At 27.5% G+C, this 18,293-nt stretch overlaps 1 protein-coding gene and 1 pseudogene across 5 annotated transcripts; one reads left to right on the top strand and one right to left on the bottom strand.

The window, feature by feature from the left end:
- Positions 1 to 23: 23 nt before the first annotated feature.
- LOC111294520 (transcription factor MYB92-like) lies at positions 24 to 6,232 on the bottom strand. Of its 4 annotated transcripts, XR_016327416.1 has the most exons (6): positions 6,063 to 6,232; positions 5,691 to 5,958; positions 4,830 to 5,606; positions 2,345 to 2,434; positions 762 to 1,048; positions 24 to 628 (listed from the first exon to the last, which is right to left on the bottom strand). XR_016327416.1 is itself a non-coding variant. In XM_089743240.1 (5 exons), the coding sequence occupies exons 2-5, from the start codon at positions 5,954 to 5,956 to the stop codon at positions 1,021 to 1,023; spliced, it is 1,161 nt and encodes a 386-aa protein (XP_089599366.1). In that variant the 5' UTR covers positions 5,957 to 5,958; positions 6,063 to 6,232; the 3' UTR covers positions 24 to 1,020. The 4 variants fall into 4 exon arrangements, 3 of the variants coding, with proteins under 3 accessions (XP_089599366.1, XP_089599367.1, XP_022743610.1); XM_089743240.1 differs by having other exon boundaries at positions 24 to 1,048; XM_089743241.1 differs by lacking the exons at positions 24 to 628; positions 762 to 1,048 and having other exon boundaries at positions 1,481 to 2,434.
- A 6,569-nt stretch (positions 6,233 to 12,801) lies between these two features.
- Positions 12,802 to 13,912, top strand: LOC111295401 (norbelladine synthase-like; annotated as a pseudogene). Its single transcript, XR_016327228.1, has 2 exons — positions 12,802 to 13,093; positions 13,484 to 13,912. The product of XR_016327228.1 is annotated as a norbelladine synthase-like (transcript).
- Positions 13,913 to 18,293: the final 4,381 nt, after the last annotated feature.

Below are 18,293 nucleotides of genomic sequence, written 5' to 3'. Positions count from 1 at the left end.
TAAAAAAAAAAAAAAGAAACTCCCCTACCTTTACCATATTGCTGATGATTGTTGATTTCATAACAGTTCATTGACTATAACAATTCTTAAAATGGATATCTACCCCAGAAAATTCCAAGGATCAACCAAAGATACGACTCCCTAAACTAGACTTTTGGGTGTCAATTTCATCACCTTTAATTCTACTTCACAATCACATTCGTATCTAATTTATTTAAGGATACAAGGTACCAGAAGCCTAAACAATTGGAAACAATTTGCTTCATATTTCTTCTATTTCAATTTCATCGCCCTTTGTGAATGACAGTGAAATGAAAAATGTTGGAAGCCAAAATGACCATTAATGTTAAATTATTTAGTGCATGCTTAATGGTAGTCTGCACATTTCTTCAGCTGCAGCGAAATGAAATACGTTTGAACTTGGATGCCAAAAGAATGGATTAATCTTGGTTTTAAGGTTGCAATGAGATGATTCTTTGTAGTTTCTGTAAGTTTTGCAATGGATGTTTACAGTCGAGGCAGCAGCCCTGCACTTGGGATTGTACTCAAGTGTCCTTCTGCATGATATCCTAGCAAACACCGATGCTTTACCTTTTTCATCCTTGGGAGTACCTCCCATTGCTTCTCCCTGTCAGTCATGGTGAAGAAATAAAAGATTCAATGCAAACCCATAAGAGTTCTGCAATCTCTCTGTCATCTTTATCCTATTTGATCTCGTAAATGGCACGTTTGAGCTTTTTCTGTACATAGGAAGCCACAACCTGAAAATAAAAGCAGGGGAGCTCCCACTGCATCACTATCTAGCACATTGACTTCCAGCATGTAGAAACTTGCCCCAGTAACTTTGCTTTTGCAATTGCAATTTCCTCTCAGATGTTGCAGGGCTTGATGACGCCTATATATTTAAAACTATATTGCAAGCTGTGGGGGAACATGAGTGGACTTTGCCTTTGCCTGATCCAATTAGAAACTATTCCTTCCCAAAGTGTAGAACAATAATAGAAGGGAGGACCAAGCCAATCACCTCCGAATGCAAAAATTATAGGAACTGTACCTTTTATAGGCCATAATTAAATAATAATAAAAAAAACATAGATGATATAGAAATGTTAGATTGAGAGAAGCTAGGCTTTCTTGTAAAAGGATCAATCGATAGAATGAAACCTTACGAGATATGGCTAGGTTTGAATTCTCTTTTTTTTTTTTTTTTGGTGTGTGGATTTAAGAACTGTACGTCCTATGCCAAGAATGGGGCTCAAGTTAGATCCTCACAAGTAGCAAATTACATTTTTAATTTGTCAAGTTTTTCATTCACAAAACAATGTAATATAAATTAAGTCTGGTTATGCGAGTTCATTAGATTGGTTTTAGATCCTTTACATAAATTATTGCTTTTTTTTTAATATGAAATTTATTGAATTTGAATTTAAAATTTAATTTAATTAATTCATATAATTATTTTAAAAAAAAACATCTAATAAATTTAGAATTTAATTTTAACATCTACTACTTTTTCTTTTATTCTCATACTATAAATTCCTTTATAAAAAAAATAAATTAATTAAATTTTGAGTTACTTTACAATATAGTTTTGTTTCTCCCATAATAAAATCCCATTTCTCTCGCAAAAAATATAATAATTTCAAATAATGTTTCTTGCAAAGATGTGGATATAAAATGCATGCATATGTATACATATATAATACATCTTTATATATATTGTGAAAAAATCAAAATATTTTAATGAAATTTATAAATGTGTAATTTTGTTATACGTAAGTTAATTAGTCAACAATCAAAACTTGATCGATACAATTGGGTAGGGGCGGCACTAAAGAAGGTAGGCAGGGCTCATGCCCCTTAAATTTTTTTATCTCCTTTGATATATAATGATGAATTTCATCTAATTACTATATGATCATTTCTTTTCTTTTAAACTTATTGTTTGAACCCTTCTTTATCAATTTTCTACTTTCGTCTCTGTAGCTGTGTCCTCGGGTAATCCAGGTAAAGCATGCTTAAATAGCCACATCACTTGCTCTAAAGGGATGGTTTACCATCCACCAAAGGGATGACTTAAAATCATTAAATGTTATTTTCATTTATTTTTATAAACCATTCTTGAATTTTATGTATATATTATATCAATTATAAATTGTCTCGATCAGGTTATTATCTTTGATTTTAGGCAAGAGTTAGGTAAAAAACTATATAAACAAGGTACTATGAGAAGAGACCCAACTCTCTGAACTTTTTCTTTTTCGTTGAAACTTCCCACACGCACTTTACCATCTTACTTCCTAACCCAATCTCAGGTTATACTAACTTGAGCGTCGAAGCATACCTGAAGTAATAACTCTGGTGCCCTATGTCTGTGTTTTCTGACTGCAAGTCACCGCTGTCTTCCCCTTCCATCTTATCATCTTCTTTACATCTAGGACATCCCAAAAACACATCAATAAATTTAATAGAGAAGAAAGTTAAAATTTTGTGTTAAAAATCATATAATCTTAAAATATAAAAAAAATTAAAAATTGCTTAACTTGATTTTTCATTATAAATTTTTGTGATTTAGCACTGATAAGTAACAAGCAACATACCAGGCAAGGTTGGTAAGGGTTAGTTGTTTTTAAAAGGTCAAATAGGATACCTACTAATATCATAAAGTCCAATGCAGGACAAGCTTAGCTTGTGAACAGGGATTTCTCCAAAGCTCTCTTCTACCTACCTCCGTTTAGAAAATCACAAAATATATTTATGATCGTGTTTTTGTTCTTTCCCTTCATTCTTAAGGCAAATAAAGATACAATTAATCTTATGTTTTGAAATTACTAAACCTTTCATTTTTCAACAACAGCAAACAAAAATGACAACTCGATAAGTTATAACCCTATTTTATAGCAACACATTTTATTATACTACAAGATAACAAATGAAAGAGAGACTGTTAGGGTTTTGGAGGACTTGCCCTTTTATTCTCCGAAATTTATCATGTAAAGTGATTAGAGAAAAATCAGATTATTAAAAATAATCTAACTTCCCTCGACCAAACGCACCTTATAGCTTTGCATCAATTTGCTTCTATTACCTGGAAATGTCTTGACTTTTTATTATGAGACAGATATAACTAGGATAGGACTTAAATAAAGGTTTTTGAGGTTCTCAACTAAAATCCATTAAATCAAAATCAAAATCAAAATCAAAATTAAAATCAATAGATTAAAATATCTCGTTATATAGGTTAAATATGCGAAATTTGAAAAAATTTGAAAAAATTTGAAAAAACTTCAATATATATTTTTAGATAGATATTTTTAATAAAAATATTAAAAGAATTTTTGCTGTTGAATAAATATAGATCAAATTTAAATTATTAATAATATTTTAAATAATTATATATATTATTGATCTTTATCTTAAATTGGATCAACATATCGATTTGGATTTTTTATTAAATTATTTTTAAGAAATAACTTTACAAATTTTAAATAAAAAATTTTCGTATGAATTTTTTCCAATATAACTATCTATTAGTTTAGCAACAATGCTTTTATAATTTTTTTTCTCTTTTTTTAGAATATATATATTTATTTATTTCATTTATTTCATTTATTTCAAGGTTCATTGTTCCTGATCTTCATTTGAGTGAGACACTGCCAAAAGACAATAGAAATGTTTCTAAGCATTTAATTTTTCAGTCTTTTGTGTTAATACAAGTTTGACATGAATTTGTCCTTCTACATCCCAAGGTCCAAACCCCTTTTCTAATTGATAAAAAAAACTCTTTTTCACTCATCAATTTCGTGTCCAAAACCATCTACAATTAATTTTATTTTATTTTATTTTTATATTCATCCAACTGCTTTCCCCTTTCCTTCTCTTTCTAATGATAGACATAGCCAACTGAAATGAAAATGCATGTGCATAATTAACAACGACTATAGAAATATAATTAAAAAAGCGAAATAAACCAAGAACAAAATTAGTTAAAAAGAAAAAATATATATAGAAAAAAAAATCTAAGGTTGTATAACAAATTAAACTGTAAAAGAAAAGAGATACAGAGAATATATAATAACTTTGGCAAGAGGCCTGTATTTCTTTTTTTTATTATTATTATTTTTTAAAAATATAACTTGAAAATAAAATAATAAATTACAAGTGCTGAGATTTAAATTATGAAAAAAATTAGTAATATAAGGATAGAAAAATGAATTACTCAATGTTGAGAGTATCCGATTTAAAATATTAATTGACAATAAATGAAATGATTTAATTTAAAAATAAGATTATAATAAATAATTAATTGATAGTAAGTGAAAGGTTACCACGTGATAAATTTTAAAAAAATAACAAAAAAAATCTTAACTTTGATGTCATATTAAATATTTAACTTAAAATTAATTGACAGTAAAAAGATAGATCCAACCTAAATATAAAATTATAAAAAATTAAATATTTATTACATATATGATAACATCACTTTAACAGATTATATGAATCAATTGAATTAAACTATGAAAATTTTTCTTTCTATTTAAATCTAATGAAAAGGGGATTCTTAACTGAGCAATATATATATAACTGCATGGATTGTCTACAAGTTATTAAACCAAACTCTTGATATATTTAACTAAGAGATGGGCCATGATTGTGATGATGCCTGGCTGCAAATCAAGGAAAATGAATCATAAATAAATGAACAAAGTGTTTATTAAACAGAGTTTTTTTGGTTTTTTAATAATGGCAAAAAAAAAGAAGAATATAAAATGATCTAAGCAGTGCATTAATTTAGTTCACAAGGCAATAGACTAATAATAAATACTTACTGTATAATGTCTCTCCAGTGAGAGTCACTTGCTTCATCATCCATAAGATTTCCCAAAGCTTCAAAGGTGGTCGAAGGAAATGAAGGGTTATCGTTTGGGTTAATTTTGTTTTCAGTTTGATTAACAGTAGTTGGTGGAAGTTCGGGTGAGGCTGGAACTAATGCTGGAAGCGGTGGAGTTGAAGTCGGAAGAGCAGAAGATGAAGAGGAAGAAGCAAATTGAACATTGTTGTTGGAACAAATTTTTAAGACTTTCATTGGCTGATGATATTGACTGAACTGTGGCTGATGTTGATAAGCTTCGATGTTAAGAATATTTGACTGTAATTGTGGAAGTTCATGTGTGGCAAAGCCAAAGGGGAGATTACCATTCCCTTCATGCCGAGAATTTATTCTAAGGAGTTCATATAGCTGATGATTTTCCTGGAAAGTTGGTCCAGCTAGAATAAGGTTCATTGCTTCCATAGTCGGAGGAGTACAACTACTACTACAAGTACCAAGAACTTGAAGTATGTTATGCAACAATTGGATTTTGGCAAGCTGTGCAGCATCTGATTGCAACCTGAGAGCATTGTCTAAAGGAATATTCATTAGGTTACTAAAGTTGGCAGCAGCAAGCAGCTGTGGCAGGTTAGCTAGAATGTTGAGATCAGTTCTTGGCCTGTGAGTCACTGGATCAATCCCCATTTGGAGAAGCTTCTTCATCAGACGGGTGTTCCAGAAATTTTTAATTTCATTATCTGTTCGTCCAGGGAGATGGGTTGCTATTGTAGACCACCTGCCAAGTTAAAAACCAAGGGCTGCTGTTTAGTTGTTGGCTTTTAAAGAAGTTATAATACACAGAAGAAAGTTAATAGAGTACTTATTGCCAAGAACTTTATGAAGATTGATAATGGTTTGCTCTTCTTCCTCGGAAAACTTTCCTCTCTTAATATCAGGCCTGAGATAAGTAGTCCATCTATACCTGCAACTTTTTCCACACCTGTTTAATCCTGCTAACTGTGGAAGAGCCCTCCAACTTCCATGCCCATGTTTCTGAATGTAATCTACAAGAATACGGTCTTCCTCAGGCGTCCAAGTCCCTTTCTTCAGGCCATTTCCATCATGGTAAGGCAATCTCCCCATCATCCCTGCAAAAACAAAACCAGCTTATGATGAGAAAAGTTGTTCATCACTTTGTTTCAGTACTACTACAATTCAAACAACAAATAGAAAGATTAGAAAGGTTTGAAACCTTCGATTAGATTTTGGGAAAAAGATACGAAATATAGGAATAGGATATAGTTAGCGTTGGGAATGCGACTGACTGGGAGCTTCTTTATACGATTGATGTTTGGCAAATTAAAGACAAAAAAGAAAAGGTTACGACAGAAGTATTTGTGTCTGTCAGAAGATGTCACCGTGACATGTATTTGATAGTTTTATAAAAGAAAATTACTAAGGTCTCCTTATCTATAAAGTTGAATAATTTTGCCGACTATCACTTAGACAAGTTAGTCTATACTTGAAAATTACAGGTTTGAGAAACCTTAAGAGTATAATATTCTTTTTAGTTAAATATGTAATAGGAAAAAAAGATTTAAAAGTAGGTTAAGAATTTAAGAAAAAAAGTTGAATGATTTTTCCTTAGAAAAGAGGTTATAAGTTTGTAGGTTCAAAAAAGTTTAGGCATGTAATATCTTCTTTAGTTAGATATGTAATAGGATAAGGAGATTTAAAGATAAATTAAGAATTTAAAAAAAATTGAATGATTTTTTCTTAGAAAAAAGGTACTAAAAAAATTACAAATTTTAAGATTTAAATTTAATATTTTTTAAATATCATATTTTAAAAATAATTACATAAACCAAATAATTTAAATTTCGGTTTCGGATTTTGAATTTCAAAATTGAAGGGTTTTATTTATAAGGAATCAACTTTAAAATAAAGTAATGAATTTTTCTTTGCAATTATATTCATTTTAAAGTTGCATAAAAATAATGTATATATTTCATAAAAAAATGTTATGCATTCCTAAGTAAGATTAATTTTTCTAACGGATAATTAACTACAAAGTATGTAAAGATAAAAAGTATAAAAAAAGTATGTAAAGATAAAAAAAATATGCAAAGAGATCAAGTGTGAAAATTAATTTCTTTTAGTCAATCATTATTTACTATAGATAAGAGATTGCAAAATTATGACTAATTTTAATATCATTATTTAGAAGAAATATATCTCCAAAAAACAAAAATGGATATGAAAAACAACCATCATTAATTAATTAATTCACTTAAATGCTAAGATTATTAGAACCCATTTAAAAAAAAAAGAATAAAATTGGATTTGTTTACGGATCGGGTTATCCATTTCATTTGTAGGTCTAGCTTTATTTAAGTAGAGTCTTAGATAAAGTTCTTTATGACCTTACATATTAATTATTTTCATAAATATTTTTTTCTTGAGATTAATGACTTAAAATTTTGTTTTTTTTTTTTTTCATATGATAAGAACAAAAAAGTGTTTATGTCATTGGCCTAAAGAAGAGTCTTAAATTTCACATCGAACATAATAAAAAGGTCACTAAAATATAAAAATATTCACATCAACTCTTCCTTGTGAGATACCTTTTGTAGGATAAAATCGTGAGGTCAAGAGAACCAGAATGGATAATACTTCATAAGGATGTGAACCGTGGTGATTAGGCTGATCTGAAACGTCGGATGAATGGATACTCGAGTCCTAGAACCACGTAGATTCAGAGTTTAAGTTTCGACCCGTGACACCTACACTACTATTACGATGTAATAAGGTTTAAATTATTAACTTCACACCATTGACTAGAATATGCCTAAATTAATGTGTATGGCGGCCATTTATTAAATTAATTCTCATATTTTAGCTTAAAGCTATAATTAAATTTCTATTTGTAGGCTTTACGCCTTTATAATTGTTTATTTATTTATAAGTGTTAACTATTTCCTATTTGCCTAAAGGAGTTTTTACTAATATTACTAGATGAGTTGTGACATGAGATTCAATTAAATCTGAAAAATAATAATTCAAATGAAAAATAATAGTCACATAATTTATTAATAAAATATTAAATTTTTAATTCTAATAAATATAATTTAAAATTTGACAATTTTAAGTAATGAAAAATAAATAAAATATTATAATCGAAATTTGAAATTTGTATTAATTACGTTATGCTTTCTTATTTTTTGATTTGAACCATTTAATTATACATCTCAAATTAACTATAACTTTTCATCAAATTATAAAAGATATCATAAATTTCAAAAAAAATAAAAGCAAAACAACAATTTAAAATGCAAAATATACTTTTTAAGGGTAATTTTGGAATTAAAATAATAATTCGTACCCGAATTTCAACTCGGTTGTTGAGCAAGGCAATGGAGCCCCCGCCACCTTGAATTCATGTGTACTTTACGTTAAGAAGGGCACAACACTGACAAAGTTACACCAATTTAAGAATGGAATTCACACGTGGCAGTCATCCAATGCATCATATGCCTAATTAATTTCTCTTATTTTGGTTCATTTTAGAAGAAACCTCCCTCGTGCATAAAATAACATTAAAAAAATTTGCTCTATTGATAATTAACAATTTCTTTTGTTTTGTTATGTTATTTTATTTGGTGTTTGTAACTAAGCACAAAAAGGCACGCAAAAGGCAAAGCTAATTCAGTCTTTAGATTGGAGCTTGGACTCACCAAACATTAACGACTGATTTTAACATTTATTACTATATTATTTTAATTTAAAAGTTAATTAATATCTATATTTAAAAAAAAAAGATATCATAATACGAGAATAAAAGAAAAGATTATTGGTGTTTAATTTTAAATATCAAATTTATTAGATTTTTTTTTAAAATAATTATATAAATCTATTGAATTTAAATTTAAGTTATATTTTAGAGGAAGTATCAAACTACACGGTATAACTCTTTTTAGTTTTACATAATTTTTTAATCATTCATTTTAATATATCCAATGGATGTGATTAAACTATTTTTTTTTTATTTGTCTCTCATCTCTTAAATCTATAAAGATCAAAAGTTAAAAAATGTGTAAAATTGAAAAGGAGTTATATTGTGTAAGTTGATCTTTCTTTTGTATTTTATGTTGGTTATAACATTTAATATAGAAGAGGGATCTATTTACAATTGTATAACACTTAATTTTTTTTGGATCTTTGGATTAAAATTACTAAATTTTAAAATATTATTTTGATTCAAATGAATTATAAATTTAATTTTGATTCAAAAGTCCTAAAAAAAATATAAGAGTTATAGTAGTCTTAGTTGATCTCTATTCTTTAAAATTAGTAGAGAAAAATAATCAAAACTGTTTGGTTTTGAAATTTTGTTTGAGACATGATGGGAAAACATTGGTTGAAGCATAGTTATCAAAATCATATCAGATCGCTTGTTCGATTAGGTAAATCGATGAACCAATATTGAAACTGATCCAATTTTATAATTAGACAAATTTTACAATTAAAACACTTTAAACCATTGTGAAATGATAGTTTATATAATAAATCAATAAACCAAACAATTTTGTTTTTAACAGAATTGGTTTTAAACCAACTAATAAATTTAAGAAAAATATGAAAAAAATCCTTCAAGTATTCAAAATAATTTAATTAAACTCTTATACTATTATTTAATCTAAATAAGCCCTCCAATTCTTATTTTTTACTGGCAAAACCTTGTATCTTTATATTACTGATATATTAGTATATTTTGACACATGAATAATAATATTGTAAAAAAAAACTTATATATGTATAAAAATAAGTAATTTAAAAAAAAAAAATGATCTAACAAAAAATTTTATTAATTGGTACGATATTAAAAATAATTATAAAAATAATAATACATAAAATTAATAAAAATAAAATATTAATAAAAATGATTAATTAATTGATCATAATAAAAAATAATTAATAAAAAAAATGTACATATGTAAAATTAATAAAAAAATCTACATTCATTTAAAAAATATATAAATGATTTTAATTTTCCTTTTACTAATTTTCATATAAATATAAATATTTTCTTTTTATTAATTTTATATATAGATATTTTTTATTGCATAAAGATTAATTATTATATATTAATAAATAATATTTATATTTTAATAAATATAAATAATAAATAATTATAATTATTTATTACTTATTATTTAGTATATTTATTAAAATATAAATATTATTTCTAACTATTAAAATATAAAATATGATTTTAATAAAATGTTAAGTAATTTCATTTTTAACTAGTAATGAATTGTTTTATGAATTTTATATTTTAAAATTTGTAGTTTATGATATATTTTAAAATTTATAGTTTTATAATTGAATTATTAAACTATAATTTTAGTTAAAAATTTAAATTTTAAACTTTAAAATATTTGTATTTTTTATAATATTTTTTATTAAATGAATAATTGATCCATTGATCCGATAATTAAATCATTAATTTGATAATCTAAAATCTTAAATAATTTAATATCCAATCTAATTTTAATAACTATAATTAAAAAAATATTAAATAATTCATAATATAAATTTTGCATATTTTGATTCTCCATAAAACTAGTCACGTGTCACTTTCTTTTTCTCTCTTTTTTTTTTTTTATTATTTTCTGTCAGTATCTCACCTATCTTCTCACTTTCGCTTGATTTTCCGACGATCTTCTTATCTATCAATGTCTTACTAATTCGTCAAAATAGCCGTCAACTACAATACAGCACATTCAAAATCACACAAAAAAGCCAACAGATACAACAGGAAGGAAAATAGCCAACAACCACAACATTCCAAAAACCTAAAATGAATAAGTGAAGTCTCAGGTGTGAGGAATTTTCAGGTTTGATTGAGCTTTGATAAGAGTTTAGGCACGAAAAGGAAAGCAAGGAAAACAAAGAAGTCATTAATGGCTGTAGGTGAGATTGCGACGTCCAGAGGCTGACGGCATAGGGATATTTACTAGAAAATTCAAACCGGTGGGAATGGAAGACTTGAGGAGGGGAGCAACATACTAGAATTTTGCACCACTTGGAGCTATGGAGGATTGATAATTTTAGGTTTAAAGCCGTCGATTTTTTTGTAGATGCATCTTAAATCATGAGTTTTTTGGGATCCATTTGGATAGAAGAAAATGGAGAAATGGGGGATTTTTTGGTTTTTTTTTTTTAAAAGTTTTTTTACGTTGGTAATTGGTGGTTGACGGTGATGAATAGGCGATCCAACCTACGACCGACCACACGAAATTTGACCTTGATTGAAGTTTCCACTGGGATATAGTTTTAAAGAGAGGGCTGTAAAGGTTGAAAGAGAAAGAGCCAAGGGAAAGAAAAAAAATGAAAAGACAAGAAAAGGGTTACTGACCCATGGCCTAAAGAAAGCCCAATTTGCGTCAACTCATTTACGACTTGGGTGAGTATAGCTTTTATTTGGATTTTTTTGTATTATTCTTGTCAATATTTAATATTTTTTTATGTCAATAATATTATTTATATACTTAATTTTTTATTTAATAAAAAATATTTTTTTTGAAAATATAAAAAAATATTTTTTTATTACATTATTCATGTCAATAATATTATTCACATACATATTTTTTCTTAAATTTTATTTTATGTTTACATATTTCTTATTTTGTTTTCTCATATAACTTTATATAATTATATATGTTTAAGAAAAAATATATTTGTGATGACTACAATTTAAGGAAATTAAATTAATGAGAAAGAAAATAGAATAATTAAAAAATAAGTGATTATTGGATTAAATCTTTCAAAAAAGGATTTTAGGCAAATTTGAAATCTTTTTTTAATTTCAAAGAAAACAGTTTGTTATGCCTTTTTGAAAGTTTGAGGGACCCCACGAATCGTTTTTACGAATGAAGATTTTTTTTTTTTCAAATAATTACAAGATATGAGGAAGTAATGTTGTGGAAAAATGATGTTACGTAGTCTTTTTTATTTACAAAATTCAATATATATATATATATATATATAGTTTACTAAAATTTAATTCCACCAGGCAATAATATTCATAAGTTGAATATTATATTTAATACTAACTTACTAACTATAATACTACTAACTATAATACTCAATTTTAACATATCCTTAAAGGTTGATTAAAGCACATTTTGGATACGTTATTACTTTTTTTTTTTTTAATTTTTAATACATAAGATGAAGGAGTTGGGATGCATCTCGTGATGAAAAAAATAAAATAATTCAAGAATTTTTTTAATATTTTACCATTTTTTCTGGTTCTTTTGACTTGTATTTATATAATTTGAATTTGATTATGTAAAACATGTGACCAAGACTTTTAAAAAAAAAAAAGCAATTAAGAACTTCGAAAGATATAAAATGATTTACTTTTATAACGCATTCGATTTTTTCTTTTATTTTAATTTTTAAATTTAATGAACAAAATATTGATTTTAATTCAAATCTAAAAATATTGATTATTCAAACAATGAATTTAAATTAATTAAAAATCTTAAATATCAAATTCTTATTTCCCATTCGTTTGGAAAATAATATTTTTTCACAAATTTGGAAATTTAGGTTTTGAGTTTACTCGCTTTCCACAAGTAAATCTTTTCATTACTCTTCATTTATTGTATGCTTGGAAAATACTTTTCCACAAATTTGAAAATTTGGGGTTTGAGTGTTCTTTTTCCTCAAGTAACTTTCTTCGACTACTATTGGTTTTTAATAATTTTTTTCAACAAATTTGAAAATTTAAGGTTTGAATCTACTCGTTTGCCGCAAATATTTTTTCCATTACTTTCAATTTCTATCTGTTTGGAAAACACCTTTTTCACAAATTTGAAATTTTGGGGTTGTAATCCATTTTTTTCGACAAGTAGCTTTCCTTGACTACTATTAGTTTTTAATACGTTTGAAAAATAAACTTAACATAACTTTGTTATTTGAATATTCCTAAAGCCGTATACAAAGCAAAACAGCTGCAATATTTTATATATATATAACAACGGTTGCTTGTAAGAGCTTGTGTGAAAATATGGCAGAAAATATTATAGAAAATGCGTGGCTATCTTTCGCATGATACTGTGGTGGAGGTTCCGGCGGCTGTGATATGGGATGTCTACCGTAGTCTCGAGCTGGGAAGGCTCCTCAATGAACTGCTACAAGATGTCATCGGCAAGATTGAAGTTGTCCAAGGCGATGGTGGAGTTGGAACTATTTTAAACGTCACATTCCCTCCAGGTAATTAACCATGCTAATCTAAGATATATATATATATATATATATATATATACATGCACTTAAAATATTAACAGTCGTGTGATTTATTAATGAAATATCAGACTTTTAATTTCAATAATTTGTTCAATCATAATATTAATCATATTAATCATATGCCGATTGAAAGCTTTAATTGTTTTTTTTTTCTCTTATGTCAATGACTAAACCAGTATTATTAGTATTTTAAAACCTGAAACTTACCTTAACTAATTTATACAATCATTATTAAAAGATGATATTCAATAAATTTGAGAATTATATCTCAACATCAATAACCTCTTTTTTATATGCAGATTACGACGTCATATATATATATATAAATTAACATCATGATATTTAAAATCATTTCAGGAACTCCTGGACCTAGTTATATGAAGGAAATGATCACAAAAATTGATGATGAGATGCGCGTGAAGGAAGCAGAAGTGATTGAAGGAGGAGACAAAGATTTAGGATTTGTGCTTTATCGACGTTGATTGCAAATCATCGAGAAAGATGCTGAATCATGTATTAGCAGGTCGTCAGTAGAATATGAAATAGATGACAAGCTTGAAGAAATTGCTTCTCAGGGGAGTACGCCATTGGAGATATTGGCAGAAGTTGTTGGCAAATATCTCAAAGAAAAAAGGAGTTCCAGTAATTAGGGCTTGTGCTATGTACATGTTGCTGCCATCCGTATTATTGTCTTTGTTTCGAACTTAAAGCTTTTTTTATTTTCTGTTTACTTATAAGTAATAATGTCTGGAGAATAACTTGATTGATTTCAAACTTTCACTTTGACAGTCTTGTTTAATTATATATGAAATTTTAAATAAAAATATTTGCGGATGGAACGATTGCTCCGTTGACAATTATAATTTTTTCATAATTGTTTTTGGATAAATCTTGAAAAAAAAAAATCAATACTTCCAACACATAAATATAATAAGAGCAATTCCATCTATGGACTATTGCTAAATTTGTTTTAAGTTAAATGTACAATATAAAAGTTCACATGTTATTAGAGCAGTTGCTACGCCCGTTGTTAGCTCTCATGTGAGAGTCCTATTATGCCTAAGTTGCAGTCCTAACAATCTAAAAAACGACACAATAACATAATATGAATATAAATATAAGATACGAAAATCACATAATTTAAAATTTTAATAATAATTATATTTAAGTTTAATAAAATAAAAAAATATATTTCATATTTTAATATTCACACAAATTATAACATATAATTTTCATATAAAACATAACACAAATTTATGAATTTTAATATTTTATATGACACGAATACATGAATTATCAGATCTAAAATTGATACTGCTCTCCCATCACCCCTAAACGTGAAGTTCATATGAAGGGCACCACCAAAAATTTTAACTTTTAGCAACAGTTTTTTTATATTGATTTATACAAATGTTACAAAAATATATATTTTTTTGCAATATAAAAAGGTACTATGTTGCAATAGGCAGGTATTATGTTGCAATATGCTAGTACATGTTAGGTTTTGCAGCAAAAATTTATATAAAATTGTTGCCAATGCCTTTTACAACATTACTATTTGTAGCACCTTGTAGTAATTTACACAACATTTTTTGCAACATAAAAATTCTTATGTTAGGTTTTGTAAACTATTTTTTGCAATAAAAAGTATGCATCAAAGTTATTGCAAAAACTTTTTGTAGAACAGATATTCACAATATAACAATAAATTTTTGTTGCTACATATCACAATTCTTCGAGAGATGAAAAGTTCATTGTTCCTTCACGAGGGGAAGTACTATTATTTTTGGGTTAATATGTAAAATAAATCTTATATTATATTTTTTGTTAATTTAGTATTTAAAAAAAATAAAACTCTCATTTTGATACTTTAATTTTTATTTTGTCAAATATTTTGATATTTTGCACTATTACCATTAATTAAGTAATAATATATATGAATACTTAAGAAAATCACACCACGTGTTATAAATGTCCAATTAACGTCAAATTAGCTATTATCATGTTAACAAAATTTTAAAATTTAAAAAAATTTAGGCATATTTTTTTAAATTTTTTTATTTAAATATTGACATGTAAATAGATGATGTAGTGATAATCCAACATTTATGTCATATATTATAATTTTATTAAATATTAATGTCATGTAAGCAACTATAGTGAAAATCAAAATTTTCAGATTGACAATGACGATCCCCACTATGATTTTAACTTGTATGATACTAATTATAGTTGGAATAATCACATTAAGAGTTGTATTAACTTTTATTTTTGTTCTCAAACCTATATTGATAGTTTCATTTTAAGTGGTAATAACAATTATAATGATAGTTATATTTATAATTACATTTGCTGTAATAAAGGTGGAAACAGTAGTGAAGGTAATGATTTAACTTTAAAAGAACGATGTGCATATGGTAATGACTTAATTCTAAAAAAAAAATTGCACAAATATTAATGATTTAGAAAGGCCCAAAGATTTCAAGCATTGGGTTCTATGCGAAAATGAAAATTGTTTTGGTTTAAATTATAAGAAATTTCTTAAGCCAAAAATGAATATTTTTGAATACTATAGATATCATTTGAAAATGAATAATTATGACAGAATCTAATTTTTGATTGATCCAGATACTTGGAATATTATGGATGAAGATACGATTTTTTTGGATCTCATTGAATTTTAGTCTAAAGATCTCATTGAATTTTAATACGATAAAGATGATTTTGATTATAACCCATCGAATTTTAATACGGTGAAGATGATATTAATTATGATCGATCAATTTTAATTTGACCAAGATGATTCTAGCGAAAATAATTCTGACTATATTAGTCAAAAATATCAAAAAATTTAATAGAACAAAAGTTTAGATATTAAAATGATAAAAGAACGGTGAACTTGAAATACACTCAAAACGGTGCATTGTCAAGAGAACGACGAAACATAAAATAACATTAATAACGGGCTATTGCTGTTATCTTCATTTTTCATCCATATTTCTATTTTTAAAAGAAAAAAACCAATTGAATTAAATCAATTCACCCAAATTCAACCTCAATTAAGATTAAGTGTAAAAAACAAGTAATTTGAAGGTAAGAATAAGTTAAAATTACCTTTTTTATACAAAAAAAATTGCTGACTTGCTGCAAATTACTGTTGGAAAAAAAAAATCTCTGATGACTGATCTGTGACTGGGAGACTAAGAGGATTTGGATTGTAACTGAGTGTTGTGTGTTGATTGATGGGGGAGGAGGGAGGTGGAGATCGGAGAGCTCAATCAAGAGAGGCCGAGAGATGCGGATTTTACTGATTTACTGATTTTGAGGTTTCGGTCTTTGTAAGAGACGAGAAGAATAAGAGTTAAGAAGAAAACGTAGAGGCTGGACTCTGGAGGAATGAAGGCTGGAGTGTGTGGGTGCTGGGCACTGGATTGAAGGCTAAGGCAGGAGGTTAGTAGGTTAGAAAAATTGGTGGGCATTAATGCTAGCGGAGGGTATGTTTGGGAAGAGAGGGGGAGGGGTGTGAATAGGTGAAAGGAAATAAAAATTTTAGGAACTTTTTTATAATATTGAATATGATCTTTTATTCAAGTAAAAATTTGGTATAAAATCAAATATGAATACATTATTATAATTTTTAAAAAGTTGTAAATTTTCTTTAAAGAAAATAAAAACATGAAATGTTTTAAATTATTTTAAATATTATAAAAAAAGAGTTTTTATGAATATTATTATAATTATTATATTTTATAATAAATTAAATAAAATTAAAAAAAAATTCAAAATGATTGCGATGATTATAATGATTTTTATTATATCCGTAATCACAACAACAAGACGTGATTGCAACAACAACAATTTAAATTTTTACCTTTTACAATAACCCTTGAAAGGGAGATTTATCAAAACCAGTAAGAATCTTCATTCGTCAGAAAAAGAAGAGAAGCAAATGAAGTTTTGAACAGTTTGGTATGAAAAACTGTAAACCAATCAGCACTCTCCATTGGTTCAAAATGAAAAATTGGTTAAGGAAGATGGAGTAGACAAGGTGGATGGTTCTGTGTATAGAAGTCTGATTGGTTGCTTGTTGTATATGACAACTATAAGGCCAGATATAATGTATGCAGCAAGCTTACTCTTTAGGTTTATGCAAAATCCTAGTGAGTTCCATTTCAAGGCTATTAAAAGGGTTTCCAGATATATCAAAGGTTCTAATGAACTTGGAATTTGGTTCAAAAAGTCTGCAATCTCAAAATCTTGTCGGCTTTACAGGCGGTGACTGGGCCGGTTCTCACGAAGACATCGGCATATGTGTTCTCCATAGGAACAAGTGTTTTCAGCTGGAATTCAAAGAAACAAGGAACCGTGGCTCAATCAACAGCAGAAGCAAAGTATTTGGCTAAGGAAAGTTTTGATGGATTTGAATCAAAAGCAAGAAGATGCAACAAAAATTTATTGTCATAATCAAGCAGCAGTTGCAATGGCAAAAAATCCAATGTTCCATGAAAGAACTGAACATATCAAGATTAATTATCACTTTGTTAGAAAAGCTGAAGTTCAGAATAAAGTGAAGTTAGTAGACTGCAACTTAGAAGACCAAATTACAGATATGCTAACAGAGGCCTTGCCAGAAGCAAGATTTGAAACATTAAGGAGCAGCCTTGGTGTTTCCAGCAAAAATGCCAACGAGGAGTGTTAGCAGCAGGTGTAACATTATTTTTAGTACAAAGTAGGCCATAACCTGAGGATAAAGGAACAGGTAAAACATTTTTGCTATCACAAGTTTTTTAATTTTTTTTCTTTCAATTCTGCCAAGCCCCAGCAGATTTTGTTTACTTTTTTATTGTTAAGTTTGTGGTGATCCACAACATAAGGCAGACAAGCAAAAGTAGTAGTTAAAAGAAGTTGAAATCATGTATTCTATATTGTATTTATATTGGAATGACAGATGCAGCCTGTGTGTTTGTGGTGGTTTTTTCCTCGGCAGAACACAAAACATCATCCTTTTTCTCTCCATTCTTCTTTGAACACAGCCTTCAGGAAGCAATACGGAGTTGAACCTTCATTGGGTCAACATTTTTTTCGAATAGAAAAAAGATGTAGAAAAAATACAACGTAATGGCGCCCTGGTGTTCTCTTACTTCTGGATAGGCTATTTCCAAGAGCT

This window comes from Durio zibethinus, chromosome 14, assembly GCF_047325235.1.
Source record: "Durio zibethinus cultivar Kanyao isolate XHJ-2024 chromosome 14, ASM4732523v1, whole genome shotgun sequence".
NCBI classification, from domain to species: Eukaryota; Viridiplantae; Streptophyta; class Magnoliopsida; order Malvales; family Malvaceae; genus Durio; species Durio zibethinus.
This window is presented reverse-complemented; position numbering and strand designations above follow the sequence as displayed.

What these genes read in the sequence shown, in the direction of transcription:
- LOC111294520 (XM_089743240.1), bottom strand. Translation starts at nt 5,956, where the DNA reads ATGATGGGGAGATTGCCTTACCATGATGGAAATGGCCTGAAGAAAGGG. An exon ending in CATAAAGTTCTTGGCAATAA is followed by an intron (nt 5,607 to 5,690) that starts GTACTCTATTAA and finishes TTAACTTGGCAG; the next exon opens with GTGGTCTACAATAGCAACCC. An exon ending in CACCAGAGTTATTACTTCAG is followed by an intron (nt 1,049 to 2,344) that starts GTATGCTTCGAC and finishes TAAAAGGTACAG; the next exon opens with TTCCTATAATTTTTGCATTC.